At 44.6% G+C, this 16,088-nt stretch overlaps 1 protein-coding gene across 3 annotated transcripts in view; it reads left to right on the top strand.

Annotated features, from left to right (window-relative positions):
- Nucleotides 1-16,088, top strand: part of rhobtb3 (Rho related BTB domain containing 3) — an 87,533-nt gene that overhangs the window by 42,062 nt on the left and 29,383 nt on the right. For 2 of the 3 annotated variants that reach the window (XM_055633317.1, XM_055633316.1), the window contains exon 4: nucleotides 6,945-7,102. In XM_055633317.1, coding sequence (XP_055489292.1) covers nucleotides 6,945-7,102 — 158 coding nt within the window. The remainder of the gene's footprint in view (nucleotides 1-6,944; nucleotides 7,103-16,088) is intronic. The other variant, XM_055633315.1, reaches the window with a different exon arrangement.

Here is a 16,088-nt window from a genome sequence, read left to right as displayed (position 1 = left end):
TAACATTACCAAATGACTTTAAAATATAAAGGATCGTTAAAAGTAAATTGAATGATTTTCAAGGACATACATAGTCATTAAGAGGAAATTGTTGGTTTAGAAAATTGCAAGGGAGAGAAAACAAACCAGGTCTTAAAGATAGACACAAAATGCTGGAGTAATTCAGCGGGCCAGGCAGCATCACTGGATGGAAGGAATGGGTGATGTTTCAGTTCGAGAATCTTCTTCAATCTGTGTCGGGAAGAGGGAGGCACAGATAAGGAAGGGTAAGATGTGACAACAAGACATCAAAATGGATGGAGATCAAGGAAAATGTAGAATAGGTCATTGTTAGTTGGGAGAAGGTGACAACGAATAATACAAAGCTAAAATCTAATTAGGTGGATCGTCGGACTGGGCGGAGAACCAGGAAGAGGGACGGATGGAGAGAGAGGGAAAGTAAGGGTTACTTGAGTTTAGAGAAGTCAATATTCATACCGCTGGAGTGTAAGCTGCCCAAGCGAAATATGAGTGGCACAAGCTCACGGTTCAGGTGCTGTATCATACTTACATAAATGTATTAATCTTTGTCCAAATCTGCACATTACAGCCTGCATTAGTCCATCAGAGCGGACACACATTTGAAGGGCTGGCATATGTACTGCGCTTTTCCCCCTTCCCGTGTAATATCTCATTTGTACCTAATCAAATGAGGTGTTAAAGCCCTGTCCCACGGTACGAGTTCATTCCAAGAGCTCTCCCGATCAAACTCATGGTAAGCACGGAGAATGAACGTAGCGGGTACATCGGAGCTTGGGGACGTATCTTAGCGGCTCGTAACGCTAACGGCAGGTAAGCACGGGAAGACTCGTGAAGATTTTTCAACATGTTGAAAAATGTCCACGAGAGCCCCGAGTACCGACGAGTGGCCATTACCGTAAATCTCCGAGTTCGAATCGGGGCAAACTCGGGAGAGCTCTTGGAATGATCTCATACCGTGGGACAGGGCTTTAACCTAATCACGCCTATTTAATTGTCCACCATCATTCACAGATAGATTTCAAGGGATTGCAGGGCATTGATCTGACCTGTTGATTGTGGAATCACTTCCCTGTCTATTTCATGTTGTTTTGGCTGTTTAGCATTCATCTAGTCTCATGATGCCTGGTTGCCATCTCACTTTTGGACATGCCTGATGCTGCTCCCAGAATGGTTTTCCTCATTGGATTAGGGTCCCAGCCATGAGAGTAAAAGTATTGTGAAGGATGTGCCAGCAACAAAATGACACATTATGATGATGTACATTTCTGCTATTGCTAATGGTCCACAGTGCATCAAGAATGCTAATTTTGGGCTACAAAATCTGTTCCACACAAAGTGCTGGAAAGTGTCAATGGTGCAAAAAACATGTCCTTCTTGTCTCCAGAAAGCCTCCGAGGCAGTCAGGTTACAAAGTTTTTTTTGGCCTTCCATCACAGCAATGTGATGGATGTTTATGTAAAATGTAAATTATGTTGTGTCTGGGGTCTATTTGTCTGTAATGTATGTCTGCAGAAACGGCATTTCGTTTGGACCTCAAGGGGTCCAAATGACAATTAAATTGACTATTGACTATTGACTATTGACTATCTGTCACAGGTATGTTGGTTGAGAATAAGGTCAGGAGTTTATCCCCTGTGTTAGGTTCATTCAATATCTGCTGCACTCCCTCTCTATTAGCTGCATCCTTCGGGATAGGGCAAGTTCAGTCTGTGGTGCTGCTGCCAAGCTACTCGTTGTTATGGGTATTGAAGTGCCCCTTTCCCCCCTCCCCTCCAGAGTAGATTTTGTGCCCTTTATACTTTAGTGGCTTCTTCCAGCTGTTGGAGGAGCACTGATTGATCAACTGAGGGAGGTTGGTGTGGAAATAAGGAGGCTAAATCCTTAGAAACATAGAAAATAGGTGCAGGAGTAGGCCATTCGGCCCTTCGAGCCCGCACTGCCATTCGATATGATCATGGCTGATCATCCAACTCAGTATCCTGTATCTGCCTTCTCTCCATACCCTTAGCCACAAGGGCCACATCTAACTCCCTCTTAAATATAGCCAATGAACTGGCCTCAACTACCTTCTGTGGCAGAGAATTACACAGATTCACCACTCACTGTGTGAAAAATGTTTTCCTCATCTCGGTCCTAAAAGATTTCCCCCTTATCCTTAAACTGTGACCCCTTGTTCTGGACTTCCCCAACATCGGGAACAATCTTCCTGCATCTAGTCTGTCCAACCCCTTAAGAATTTTGTAAGTTTCTATAAGATCCCCCCCTCAATCTTCTAAATTCTAGCGAGTACAAGCCGAGCCTATCCAGTGGATGTTGTCAAGTGCTCAATTACTGGTCATCTCACCTACAGTGGCACAAGGATTTGGCCTATGGCATTGTCCGGATTATGTCTTATGATTATGAATGTCTGCCACTTTTCCCAATGGGTTCCAGAAGCATCACAAAATATTTGGTAAAAACCTCTAGCCGTGTCTTTGCTACCAATGATATTTATGTCATCTACTACACATTTTCATTCTGAAACAAGCCAACAAATCTTGCTTTCTTCCTATAAAATGATGAGGCCTTATTCTTCCCATGAAAAGACATTCTTGCCATAGAGGGAGTACAGAGAAGGTTCACCAGACTGATTCCTGGGATGTCAGGACTTTCATATGAAGAAAGACTGGATAGATTCGGCTAGAATTTAAAAGATTGAGAGGGGATCTTATAGAAACTTACAAAATTCTTAAGGGGTTGGACAGGCTAGATCAGTGGGCAATTTGATTTTTAAAGGGGGCAATTGAGCGTGACTGACGAGGTCTGGGTCCAAATTTTCAAATTTTTTTTTGGGGGATTTTCCATCAGGTAAACATATGTGGTTTATGTTTCAGATGTTATTTTGAGTAAATAATTTTCTTTGGGTAAAAAAGGTCTTTATTGTGTAGTTATTACATAATCACCGCGCCATCGCTCTTCATGCACGTCGCACGAAGCGCGCGAGGTCATGGGAGAACCTTATTTATTGAATTGGATTTAGAAATATGATTCAAAGAGCTTTTGCTAAGTTACCCTTATAATATCTATTTCCTCTGTTTTCTTTCAAGGGAAAGCAAGGGGGGGGCATCAGGATTTTAGAGGTGATTAGGTGGGGCATGGCCAAAACAAGGTTGGGAACCACTGGGCTAGATGCAGGAAGATTGTTCCCGATGTTGGGGAAGTCCAGAACTAGGGGTCACAGTTTAAGGATAAGGGGGAAGTCTTTTAGGACTGAGATGAGAAAATCATTTTTCACACAGAGAGTGGTGAATCTGTGGAATTCTCTGCCACAGAAGGTAGTTGAGGCCAGTTCTTTGGCTATATTTAAGAGGGAGTTAGAGTGGCCCTTGTGGCTAAAGGGATCAGGGGGTATGGAGAGAAGGCAGGTACAGGATACTGAGTGGGATGATCAGCCATGATCATATTGAATGGCGGTGCAGGCTCGAAGGGCCGAATGGCCTACTCCTGCACCTATTTTCTATGTTTCTAGATCCAAACATCTGAAGTGTAATATGAGCACGTGACTAGAGTAAATATTTATCAAAAATGAGTACAAATAGCACTGATGATTGCATCCATTTAAAAAAGTATTTTCATGTAATTCTGTTCAAACATATTTGTGTCTCGACATCTTTTGACTAGAAACTGAACTGGACCACCCATATATGTACTGTGACATCAACAGGAGGTCAGAGGCTGCATATTCAGACACTCCAAGGCCTTTCCTGCATGAAGCATAAATTCACTCCGGCACCATCCAGCACAAAGCAACCTGTTTGAATGGTATTCCATCCATCACCCCTAAACTTACATTTCCTCTGGTGCACAGTGGCTGCAGTCTATACTCTCTGGAAAATGCACTACTGTTGTTCACCCAGGCCATTTTGGCAATGCCTCCCAAACCCGTGATCTTTACTACCAATAAATCCATGGAACACCCTACCCAGAACTTCCAGTCTACCTTCACTAGGAGGTCTGCAGCAGTTTAAGGCAGCAGCTCATCATCACCTGCCCTCGAATAGTAGGTGAAATAAATGCTGTCCTTAGCAGTGATGCCCAGACCCCAAAGAAAAAGTCAATCATTTTAAAATACTGTGCCTCACTGTGTTCTTTCAGCTGTCAAAAGTGTTGGCATTGTGTCTGTACAAAGTACATTAACAGCAAGATTAGACTGTCAGATATAAACTGATTCAATAGTCTAAATAAGATTAAGCTAAACTGACTTGATTGAATTTGGCATTAGCTCACTGCATAGCAATCACTATACCATAAATTTAATTCAAATTCCAGGGATAAGGTCCGTACTTTAATTATATGGATAGAATGAAGGGATTGGTCTATTTCTCCTTGGAATAGAGGAGGTTTGTAAAGGGATCTATTGGAGGTATTTAAAGTCAGAAAGCGTAAACACAAGAGTAAATAGAAGAAAGTTGTTCCCATGGCCCAACAAAAGTGAGGAGAATGGTCATAAATTAGGTGATGTGAAGCAAAGGTGGTTGGCAGTAAAATGAAAGGTGACATGAGAAAAACTTACTTTAAAACACAGCAAATGGATACGGTCAGGAATTCATTGCCACGGTTAGTAGTGGTGGCAGATTCAATTGCAGCAATCAAGAGTGAGCTGGATATGTAACTGAATGGAAATAATTTGCATGGTTATGAGGATATTGTTGAGGAGTGGGATTAGCTGGATTGCTCTTACATAGAGGTGTTTGGACTTGATGGCTTCTTTCCATGCGGCAACCATTCGGTGAACTTTTGTGGAGTTATAACCATCTACCAATTACTTGGAATGATCCCATTATTTTAAAACCCTCTTTGCTGGATTTTATGGCGTGGAAAATGGTTAATGTATTTCTACAAGCTATGCCTTTATATAATTGTAGTAAAATGAAAATGACAGATGTGATAAGATACTATAAAAATGTATAATGTCATACTAGACCAAAAGGGGACCCGTTAGGTCCTGTTCCCTCAACGTGCGATTGTGGGGGGGGGGGGCTGCGCCATCACACACACACTAAACACTCCTCAACATATGGGGGGGGGAGGGGGGGGGGAGGGGGGGGAGGGTGAGGAGAGGGGAGGGAGGAGAGGGGGGGGGGGGGGAGGGGAGGGGGGGGGAAGGGGGGGGAAGAGGGGTGGAGGGGGGAGAGAGGGCGCAGGGGGGCGCAGGGGGAGAGAGAGGAGGGCAGGAGAGAGGGAGGAGTGGGGGGTGGGGAGGGGGAGGGGGGGGCGGGGCAGGAAGGAGGTGGAGGGAGGGGGACAGTAGGGGGGAGGGGGGGGGGGGGGGAGGTGAGAGGGGGAGGGGTGAGGTGGGGGAGGGGGAGGAGAGGGGGGAGAGAGGGGGGAGGGGGGGGGGGGGAGAGGTGGGGGGGGATGGGGGAGAGGGGGGGAGGAGTGAGGGATTCCCTAGAGAGGGAGGGGGGGGGAGAGGGAGGGGGGCAGAGAGGGAGGGGGGCAGAGAGAGGGAGGGGGGCAGAGAGAGAGGGGGGATCCTCCACTCTCATCCCCCTCTCCCCCCCCCCTCTCCCTCAAAATCCCCCACTCCAACCCCCCCCACCCACCGTCCCTCCCCCCCCCCCCCCCCCCATATCTCCCCCCCCCCTCATCCCCACCTCTCCCCCCCCCCCACCCCTTTCACTGCCCTGGGAGGGGGGTAGAGAGGGAGGGGGAGGGAGTAAGGGCAGGACATACCCTAGTCGTAAAAACGGGATCGGGATCAGCAGCGAGAAAAAGGGAGGGGGAGGGGGGGGGGGGGGAGGGGGGGAGGGGGAAAGGGGGGGAGGGAGGGGGGGGGAGGGGGAGAGAGAGAGAGGGGGGGGGGGAGAGGGAGGGAGGGGGAGAAGAAGAGAGAGAGAGAGAGAGGGGGAGAGAGAGAGAGAGATGGGAGAGAGAGGGTGGGTGGGGGGAGAGAGAGGGGGTGAGAGTGAGAGGGGGAGAGACAGAGAACGAAATGCAACCGTGCGTCACGCGTTCAGAATGTTCTGGAAATGAAGCGTGCGCGTCTCATGCATGAAAGCTGTCGGCAGTTCTATGGAATTCAGGGGAGGAGCTTGCCGCATCACCACACACACACACTAACACCACCCCCCCCCCCCCCCCCCCCCCCACACACACACACACAGCGGGTCTGATCTCAGCTGTCAATGATGACAGCAAAGTTATTTTTTTCAAACTGTCTTTGAAATTAAAAGTTAATGTTAAGAAATAATGATGATAAGTGAGAAATAATTCAATTAAATTCAATGAAAAACAATGGAATCAACAACCTGGCAGGCTGGGGTTGCGGGGCCGTGCGGAGCCACGAGGCAGGCAGGGGCGGCAGGGCCGGGCGGCAGTTGGGCCAGGTGCAAAGGCACTGTGAGGTCAGCAGCTGGGCAACCTTAATATTTTTTTTAAATGTCAGTTTGGTTATAAATTCTAGTAAATATCTCGGGGAATAATTGACCAAATGTATAGACGATTGGATTTTTGAAATCATAAGGAAAATTTCTACCAGAAGATGTAAAAATGTCACTGTTATTGTAACGTCAGCAGCTAGGCAGCGGTCAGATTTAAAAAAAAGAAGTGTACAGATGAGTGGATTTCTAAATTCACGAGGAAAATATCTACTGAAATATGTAAAAATGTTCCCGTTTCGGCGTCGAGGAGATATGTTTCACATGCATAATGACACACGCACACACGCACACGCACGCATGCACGCACATACACACACACAAACACACACGCACGCAGTTTTAAAAGTATACAGAAGATATGATAATAAAGGTTGCAATGACTTTCAAGATCTAAATTAAAGAACAGCTAATCAACCTGTCATTATTCTGTTTATTTGTGAGTTATATATTAAGGAGGAATATTTTTACATGATATTCATGAAATTTCAAAATTCTCAACAGAAGAGAGCCCGCCTTGTTCGTGCCCATTGTGCACATCAGATAAAGGGAGCTGCGTTCCATTCTATGAAGGATTAGAACTGTCAAAAGAAATTGGAGCTGCCTACTTGGAACTTCATAGTCTCAATGACTTCAATGTGGGGAAGTACTTTGGAGGAGTGGTGAGCAAGATTGTTATGCTTTCACTGGATAGTTATTTTCTATGACATGATATTTTAAGATTACATTATTTGTATCACAATCTATTGTTGGATCAAATGATTACAGAGAAACATTTTGAAAATTATTCTAGCGTCTAGCTTCAATGTATTTTCTGTTGAAGAACATAACAGTCTCTGTCATTAACACTGCCAGAGCAAAACAGTTGAGAATGTACCCTTTCCTATCATGTTTATACCATTACAAATATATTCAGAGCATCTTCCCAGCAAAAAACATGCAGTGTGCTTACTTCTGTTCTGTAAAGGTGTTGCTGTCGAGAATGAAATAAAAACACTTTTTACATAAAATCTTGGGTGTTCAGGTTACATACTTGTACCTGAGCACACAAAATGGCCACTGCTACCACCCATGATCCCTGTACAATAAGCATTTCAAAACATATGGTTGCTGATGTGTTCATGTGTTGAACACCAAGTTTATCCAATACCTAATATCTGTTCTTACTTAATTTACTTACACTGGAACAGTGGAGAAACTCCATCACCAGTAAACCCTCCTAGCAATGTTAATTCCAGTTCCAGTTGTAAGATAGCCAGCAAGCTGCTCTGCATTGATCTGAACAAAGTTAGGCTAATGTTTCAGGGTATGAAGATTGAATAAAAATGAAACTTGAAACATCCTCTGACCTGCTGAGTTCATCCAGCAATGTGTTTAGCAAACAGGTGAATCTAAATTGTTTACATGCATAGTTTATTCTCAGAAGCTCATAATGCAATTGATTTGTGGTTTATGATTTAAACATTATTCTTAGAGAATCAGTCCATTAAAGGTTTGTCTTTTATAAACCTATAGAAACTGGAATTCGATGGCTAGGTGGCAATCAATCATAAGATTTTCCACTTAATGTGTAGAACACTGTAATTGTGCTTCAGTTTGTTGTACCCCAGAGATTGAAGAGGCACTTGTGTGCGGAAGCCTTGCCCGATAGTGAAGAAAGTGCAGCATCACCCCTCACTTTGCTGCGTGCTTTTTAACAACCACATATTAAGAGACAAAGCCAGGAAGCTGGGTATTGATTGCAAACTTGAGTGGAACGGTGCGTAATATGTTGAGGTCAAACAGACATAAAAGAAAGGAACAAAAATAACCCTACAATTTTTCCAATTCATTTTGGAAATCTAGGTTTTGCTGGCAAGGTCAGCATTCTTGCACATCACTAATTGCACGAGAGTGTGGTGGTGAATTGCCTTTTTGAACAGCTGCATTGCTTCTGTTGAAAGCTGCACCCACAGTGCTGCTGGGGAAGGAGTTTCATGATTTAGACTTAGAGATGATAAACATTTTCATGTCTGGATGTGGTAGTAAACACTTCAGGATGACCCAAGTTACCAGTAAGAAATTACATCTGCTCCATTTATCTCTGAAATTCATCAATGCCAATGTGGACTAACTGTATCCGTGCCATATTGGCATTCATGCTCCACTCCAGCCTCTGCCCCATCTATCAGCATGACTCCATCCCTTTCTCCAAACATCCTTTAAATATATTTATACTGTTTATTCAAACCATTTCCCATGAAAGCAAGATCTGCATTCAGATTACTCTTTGGATCAATATATTTATTCCAAATCAATTATTGGAAGACAATCATATGTTGACAACCTCTAATTATACTTTTCTCCACAAGTGGAAACATTCTCTTTGTGTCCACTCTACCAAAACCTTTCTTTGTTGTTAAGACCTTTGTTAGTTCACTCCTCACCTCCTTTACTAAAGAGAAATTCACACAATACATCTATTCTTTCCTCAGATGGATAATGTCACACTTGAACTATAACATTTTAAACTCTCCCACATTGAGTCAGTATTAACTGTGAGGAGCTGAGGATCCCACTTAGTCATAGAGGCATACAGCGTGGAAACAGGCCCCACCCAACTTGCCCACGCCAACCAACATGCCCCATATACACTAGTCCCACCTGCCTCCATTTGCCCCTTATCCCTCTAAACCTCTCCTATCCATATACCAGTCTAAATGTTTCTTAAAAGTAACAGTAGTACCTGCCTCAACAACAACATCTTCTTGCAGCTTATTCCATATAGCCACCACCCTTTGTGTAAAAAAGTTACCCCTCAGTTTCCTATTTTTCCCCCTTCACATTAAACATATGTTCTCTGGTTCTCAATTCCCTTACTCTGGGGAAAAGAGTGTGTACCCCAGCTATTCCTCTCTTCTACACCTCTATAAGATCACCCCTCATCCTCCTGTGCTCAAAGGAATAAAGTCACAGCCTACTCAACCTCTCATAGAAACATAAAAACATAGAAACATAGAAAATAGGTGTAGGAGTAGGCCATTCGGCCCTTCGAGCCTGCACCGCCATTCAATATGATTATGGCTGATCATCCAACTCAGTAACCTGTAACCGCCTTCTCTCCATACCCCCTGATCCCTTTAGCCACAAGGGCCACATCTAACTCCCTCTTAAATATAGCCTCTCCCTATCACTTGGGCCCTCGAGTCCTGGCAACATCCTCGTAAGTTTTCTCTGCACCCTTTCCAGCTTGACAACATCTTTCCTATAACATGGTGCCAAAAATTGAAGACAATACTCTAAATGTGGCCTCACCAACATCTTATACAACTGCAACGTCACCCAACCTCTATACTCAATACTCAATACTGATGAAGGCCAATGTGATGAAAGCCATCTTGACCACGCCATCTACCTGTGACACCACTTTCAATTAATAATGTACCTGCACTCCTAGGCCCCTCTGCTTCCCCTCTTACCTTTCAATCCAGATGAAGAGTGTTGCTCAAAAGCGTTTCCCTTCGCAGATTATCTATTTGCCTTCTCAGTGCCGCTTGGCCCACTGAGTTGCTCCCGCAGTTTGCTTCTGTTTCATAGATTCGACAATTGTGTCCACGGATTGCAACCCCACTATTTAAGAAAAGAGGAGAAAAAAAGTAGGGAAAGGAAGGAGGGAAAAAGCAGGGAACACAGACTAGTTAGCTTGATATCAGTAGTAGGGAAATGCTAGAATCTATTAGTAACAGGGCATTGGATTGAATAAAGGAACATTTATGAAAGGGAAGGCATTTTTGACAGGCCTGTTGACAGTTTTCGAGGTTGAAATGAACAAAATCATAAGATCAGAAGCGATAGAAGAATTAGGCCATTCGGCCCATCAAGTCTACTCTGACATTCAATCATGGCTGATCTATCTCTCTATCCTAACCCCATTCTCCTGCTTTCTCCCCATAACCTCTGACACCTGTACTAATCGAGAATCTATCTATATCTGCCTTAAATATATCCACTGACTTGGCCTCCACAGCCTTCTGTGGCAAATAATTCCACAGATTCACCACCCTCTGACTAAAGAAATTCCTCATCTCCTTCCTAAAAGAACGTCCTTTAATTCTGAGACTATGACCTCTAGTCCGAGACTCTCCCACTAGTGGAAACATCCTCTCCACATCCAAGCCTAATTTATCAAAATAGATAAGGAAACGCCAATGTGTGTACAATATTTGGACTTTCATATGGACTATGATAAGGTGTCACGTGAGATTATTAAACACCGTACATGGGATTGGAACTATTGTGCTGGCATGGATTGATAATTAGTTAACAGGCAGAAGATAGTGAGAAGAAAGTTGCAGGCACATGAGACTCCAGATGTAGGAATGTATAGCAAGTAAAGAGGAGCTGCTGGGGAACTCGGTCTGTGGATGTTTCATGTTGCGTTCCTCTTCAAGACTGAAGAGTATAGGCAAGTAGGCAGTATAGAGAGGTGGGGGAGGGGTGGCACAAGAGCAATACAGGTGAGCAAGGATTGGATGTCGGGTTGGGTAAGGAAGGGTGGAGGCTAGAAGGTGATACTGGACCCCAAGAAAGGGAGTTTGTACAGTGCCTCCGAGATGGATGTTTGGAGCGGAGCCTCTTGTACTTGAGCCTACCAGGGAGAAGACAATTCTGGATTTAGTGTTGTGCAATGAACCGGATTTGAAAATGGAACTCAAGGTAAAGGAACCATTATGAGGTAGTGACCATAATATGATAGGTTTTAAGGAGGGAGAAGGTAAAATCAGAAGTGTCAGCATTGCAGTTGAACAAAGGGGACTATGGAGGCATGAGGGAGGAGCCGGCCAAAATTAACTGGTAAGGGACCCAAGCAGGGATGATGGTGGAACAACAATGGCAGGAATATCTGGGAATAATGCAGAAGATGCAGGATCATTTCATTCCAAAGAGGAAGAAAGATTCTAACGGGAATAAAAGGCGACCGTGGCTGACAAGGGAAGTCAAGGACAGTGTATAAAACTAAAAGAGAAGACACGTATCACATAGCAAAGATGAGCAGGATGACAGAGGATTGGGAAACTTTTAAAGAACAACAGAAGGTAACTAAAAAGGCAATACGGGGAGAAACGATGAAGTATGAAGGTAAGCTAGCCAAGAATATAAAGGAGGATAGTGAAAGCTTCTTTAGGTATGTGAAGAGGAAAAGATTAGTTAATACAAATGTACGTCTCTTGAAGACAGAAACAGGTGAATTTATTATGGGGAGCAAGGAAATGGCAGACAAGTTGAACAGGTACTTTGGCTCTATCTTCACTAAGGAAGACACAAACAATCTCCCAGATTTACTCGGGGACAGAGGATCTAGATACTCTAGGGGCTAGTGGAATCAAGGGATATGGGGAGAAGGCAGGCACGGGTTATTGATTGGGGACGATCAGCCATGATCACAATGAATGGCGGTGCTGGCTCGAAGGGCCAAATAGCCCCCTCCTGCACCTATTTTCTATGTTTCTATCTAGGATGACAGATGAACTGAAGGAAATTCACATTAGTCAGGAATTGTGTTGGGTAGACTGATGGGACTGAAGGCTGATAAATCTGACAGAAACCAATAAAATTATTAAGGGGTTGGACACGCTAGATGCAGGAAACATGTTCCCGATGTTGGGGGAGTCCAGAACCAGGGACCACAGTTTAAGAATAAGGGTTTGGTCATTTAGAACTGAAATGAGGAAAAACATTTTTAATAATAATAATAATCAATTTTATTTATGGGCGCCTTTCAAGAGTCTCAAGGACACCTTTTTACCCAGGGAGTTGTGAATTTATGGAATTCTCTGCATCAGAAGGCAGTGGAGGCCGATTCACTGGATGCATTCAAAACAGTTAGATAGTGCTCTCAGGGTTAGCGGAATCAAAGGATATTGGGAGAAGGCAGGAACGGGGTACTGATTGTGGATGATCAGCCATGATCACATTGAATGGCAGTGCTGGCACAAAGGGCCGAATGGCCTACTCCTGCACCTATTTTCTGTGTATCTAAAAGGCTGCTGATTCTGAAGTGTGCTTGGAGAGAAAAGAAGAGATTTGTTGTTCATTTTTGGATTAGGAAGTAGTGATTAGTAGGGTAGTACAAGGATTAGTGCACCTCAATTGATCACAATTTATTTAGACATGGCGAGTGAAAGACTAACAATTTAATACATGAATTATACATGGTCCTGGTGAGACCCTGTTGAATTTTCTGCACAAGAGGACTGCATAAGTGCAGTTATTAAAAATATTCAAGCAGAAATGTCTAAATATTTGGAAATCAGAGGAATTAAAGGATATGGGAGATCGGAAAGTGGCGCTGAGGTAAAAGATCAACCCAGGTCTTATTGAATGCTGTTTCTGCTCTGAGAAGACATTTTCCAGCATATTATTCTTGCCTATAACATAGAAACATAGAAAATAGGTGCAGGAGTAGGCCATTCGGCCCTTTGAGCCTGCACCGCCATTCAATATGATCATGGCTGATCATCCAACTCAGTATCCTGTACCTGCCTTCTCTCCATACCCCCTGATCCCTTTAGCCACAAGGGCCACATCTAAATCCCTCTTAAATATAGCCAATGACCTGGCCTCAACTACCTTCTGTGGCAGAGAGTTCCAGAGACTCACCACTCTGTGTGAAAAATGTTTTTCTCATCTCGGTCCTAAAGGATTTCCCCTTTATCCTTAAATGACAAATGTACAACACAAGACAGATAGTAAAAGGGGCTGTCCCACTTGGGCGATCTAAGCTGTGTGTTTAGAACAGTTTGCCCTGGACTCAAACTCGCAGCATGGTCGACACCAAAGAGCCTATAGCGGAGCAAGATAGACCACTCCTGCTAAATGCAATGGGCTGACGTGTAGTATGCAACGGAGTGGAACGTGGGCCTTTTTTTCATCCATTTCAGTAACCCGACCCGACCCGACTCGCAGTGTAATCAACGTTGCGGGGGAAGGGTTTCGGCCCGAAACGTTGCCTATTTCCTTCGCTCCATAGATGCTGCTGCACCCGCTGAGTTTCTCCAGCTTTTCTGTGTAACCTTGCGGGGGAACAGTTTGTGTTAATAAATTACAATGCTGAAAATGAGGAGAAGATTTTTACCATAGAACTTTTATTTTTACGAGGATGTTTCCCTGACCGGCTTCCGTCTCCGCACTAGTATCTTTGCTTTGCTATGGGATCTTTGGTGCGGAAACGGAAGCCGGTTACGGAAATGGGGCCGAAAATTACCCATCAATCTACCCATGACCGTACTGCGTCTTTTTCGTCGAGAGCACTATCTTGCTTGCTATGGGATCTTTGGTCGACACGAGGTCCTAGGAGGTCACATGAGGTGGCTGAAATTCTCCTTCATGCTCGAGGGAGGTTCCTTCAAATTCTCCTTCACACTCGCGGCCTCAGCATAGGTTCAGCATATTGAAAAATTTCCCACGAGTAAAAATTTGGTCGACATAGGTCTTTCTCACTCGTAGTGCAGTGGAGTGGGGTTGCTATTTACTTACAGGCAGTCGAGGGCAGCCTTAGGCCATCTCCTTTGCTGACCAGCCATTTTAATTGGCTCATTGGAGTTTCACGATCTAGGAAGACCTACCAGTTGGTAAAATGCCCACTAAACTTTATTAAACTTCTTAAAAAAGTGTCTCCCCCCCCCTCTCTCCCTCCCCCCCTTCTCCTCCCCCCCCCTTCTCCTCCCCCCCCCTTCTCCTCCCCCCTTCTCCTCCCCCCCTTCTCCCCCCCTCTCGCCTCCCTTCTGTCTCCCATCTATCTCCTTCTCTATCCCTCCCCCTCCCCCCCCCCCCCCGCGCTCTCTAAAGGACACGGTATTCTGTGGCAGCCGTTTACCTGCCTCTTCATCACGCAGACAGCGCTCCTCCGCTGTCCTGGCCCCCCGCCTTTGCGGTGTGGACATGTGTGTGTGTGTGGCAGTGTGTGTACCTGTGTGTGTGTGTGTGTGTGTGTGTGTGTGTGTGTGTGTGTGTGGGTGTGTGTGTGTGTGTGTGTGTGTTTGTGTGTGTGTGTGTGCGTGTGTGTGTGTGCGTGTGCGTGTGTGTGTGTGTGTGTGTGTCTGCGTGCGTGTGTGTGTGCGTGTCTGTGTGCGTGTCTGTGTGTGTGAATGCGTGCGTGTCTGTGTGCGTATCTGCGTGCGTGTCTGTGTGCTTGTGTGTCTGCGTGTGTGTGTGTGTGCGTGTGTGTGTGTGTGTGTGTGTGTGTCTGCGTGCGTGTGTGTGTGTGTGTTGTGTGTGCGCGGTCGGTAGATGCAGCTTGAGGTTCGGTCGATCCAGCTCGCGGTTTCAACGCTGCCGGTCGATCCAGCTCGAGGCTGTCCAGGCGAGTGCTTTCGAGCTTGAAGGTCGAGGACAATCTTCTGAACTCGCAGATTAGGTCGCCCAAGTGGGACAGGCCCTTTAGGATGTGAGTGATAGTGTTTTGGAAAAGCACAATTGGCCGTTTGCCTGCTATATTGTGGATCGTTTGAACATGGCTAGGATTTGTATTTCAAGTCGAAAGCAAAATGCATGCAAAAGCATAGAATCATAGACTGGTTACAATTCAGAATGGGCCATTTGGCCAGTTGTGCCCGCATGTGCTCTCTCCCTGGGCAACGCACTGGTTCCACCTGCCTGGCCTCTTCTCCATTGTCTTGCAAATATTTCCTCACCATATATTTATCCCATTTACACCACGGAAGCTGCTTCCATCACATCCACAAGTAGCAGATTTCAATTTTGAAACACATACTCACATACAAAGGTTTTTCCTCATGTCGTACCCCTCCATTTCACACATGCGACCTCTTGGTCTCTTTCTTTCCACAAGTGGGAACAGCTTAAACGATCCAATATATCTGAAGGAGTAGACCTTAGCTGAATCATTCCATTCTTCCAGCCCAGACTGTCTCTAACATGGCATATGGGCGGTATTACATTTTTTCCGCATTTCAACTTTATTCTTGTTTCACTGTCGGTCATATGTTAACATTTGGATTGTAAATTCATTTATTCCTCTCCCCCGTTGACCATTCACCTCTTGAACTCCCATTCACTATGAAACCCTCACTGCCTGGCAGTCCTGCAAAAATAAATTTGATGACATGAATCTGGACACAAACTTAGAAAGGAATTTTATAGCAAAGAATGCAAGGAATCTCTTTGGCTTTGTCCAAGAAAGAAATAGTTGATAATCCATGGTACTAACACATGGAAAACATTATTGCAAGATTTTAGATAAAACTCATCATGGGATATTAAATTGAATAAAACACCCACATGTGCACATACAGCTGCTATACCCATCATGTTGAATTTCTATTCTATAACAAAGACGTGTTGTGTGTCTACAGAACAGAGAGAACAATTCACTGCAATGTACTTGTAATTTTTTCTTATTGAAGCACATCCCCACATGATTTCTGCATTGCTCAGTGGAGGTTGGTGGGTATGCTGCTGCATGGCCTAAAATGCTAAGCATTTAAAGGGTTGTTAAATTGCCAGCTTTTGAAGGAATTCCACAAGTACATTTATTGTGAAGAGAAATGTAAATGGCTGGTTATAACATGTTTTAAAGGAATGAGCCTTATAGGAATGACAAATTATGGAAACCATGTTTTTAAATGATTTCCATCAGGCAGTGGTCAC

This window comes from Leucoraja erinacea, chromosome 3, assembly GCF_028641065.1.
Source record: "Leucoraja erinacea ecotype New England chromosome 3, Leri_hhj_1, whole genome shotgun sequence".
NCBI lineage: Eukaryota > Metazoa > Chordata > Chondrichthyes > Rajiformes > Rajidae > Leucoraja > Leucoraja erinaceus.
Note: the sequence above shows the minus strand (reverse complement) of the source record. Positions and strands in the feature narration are given on the sequence as shown.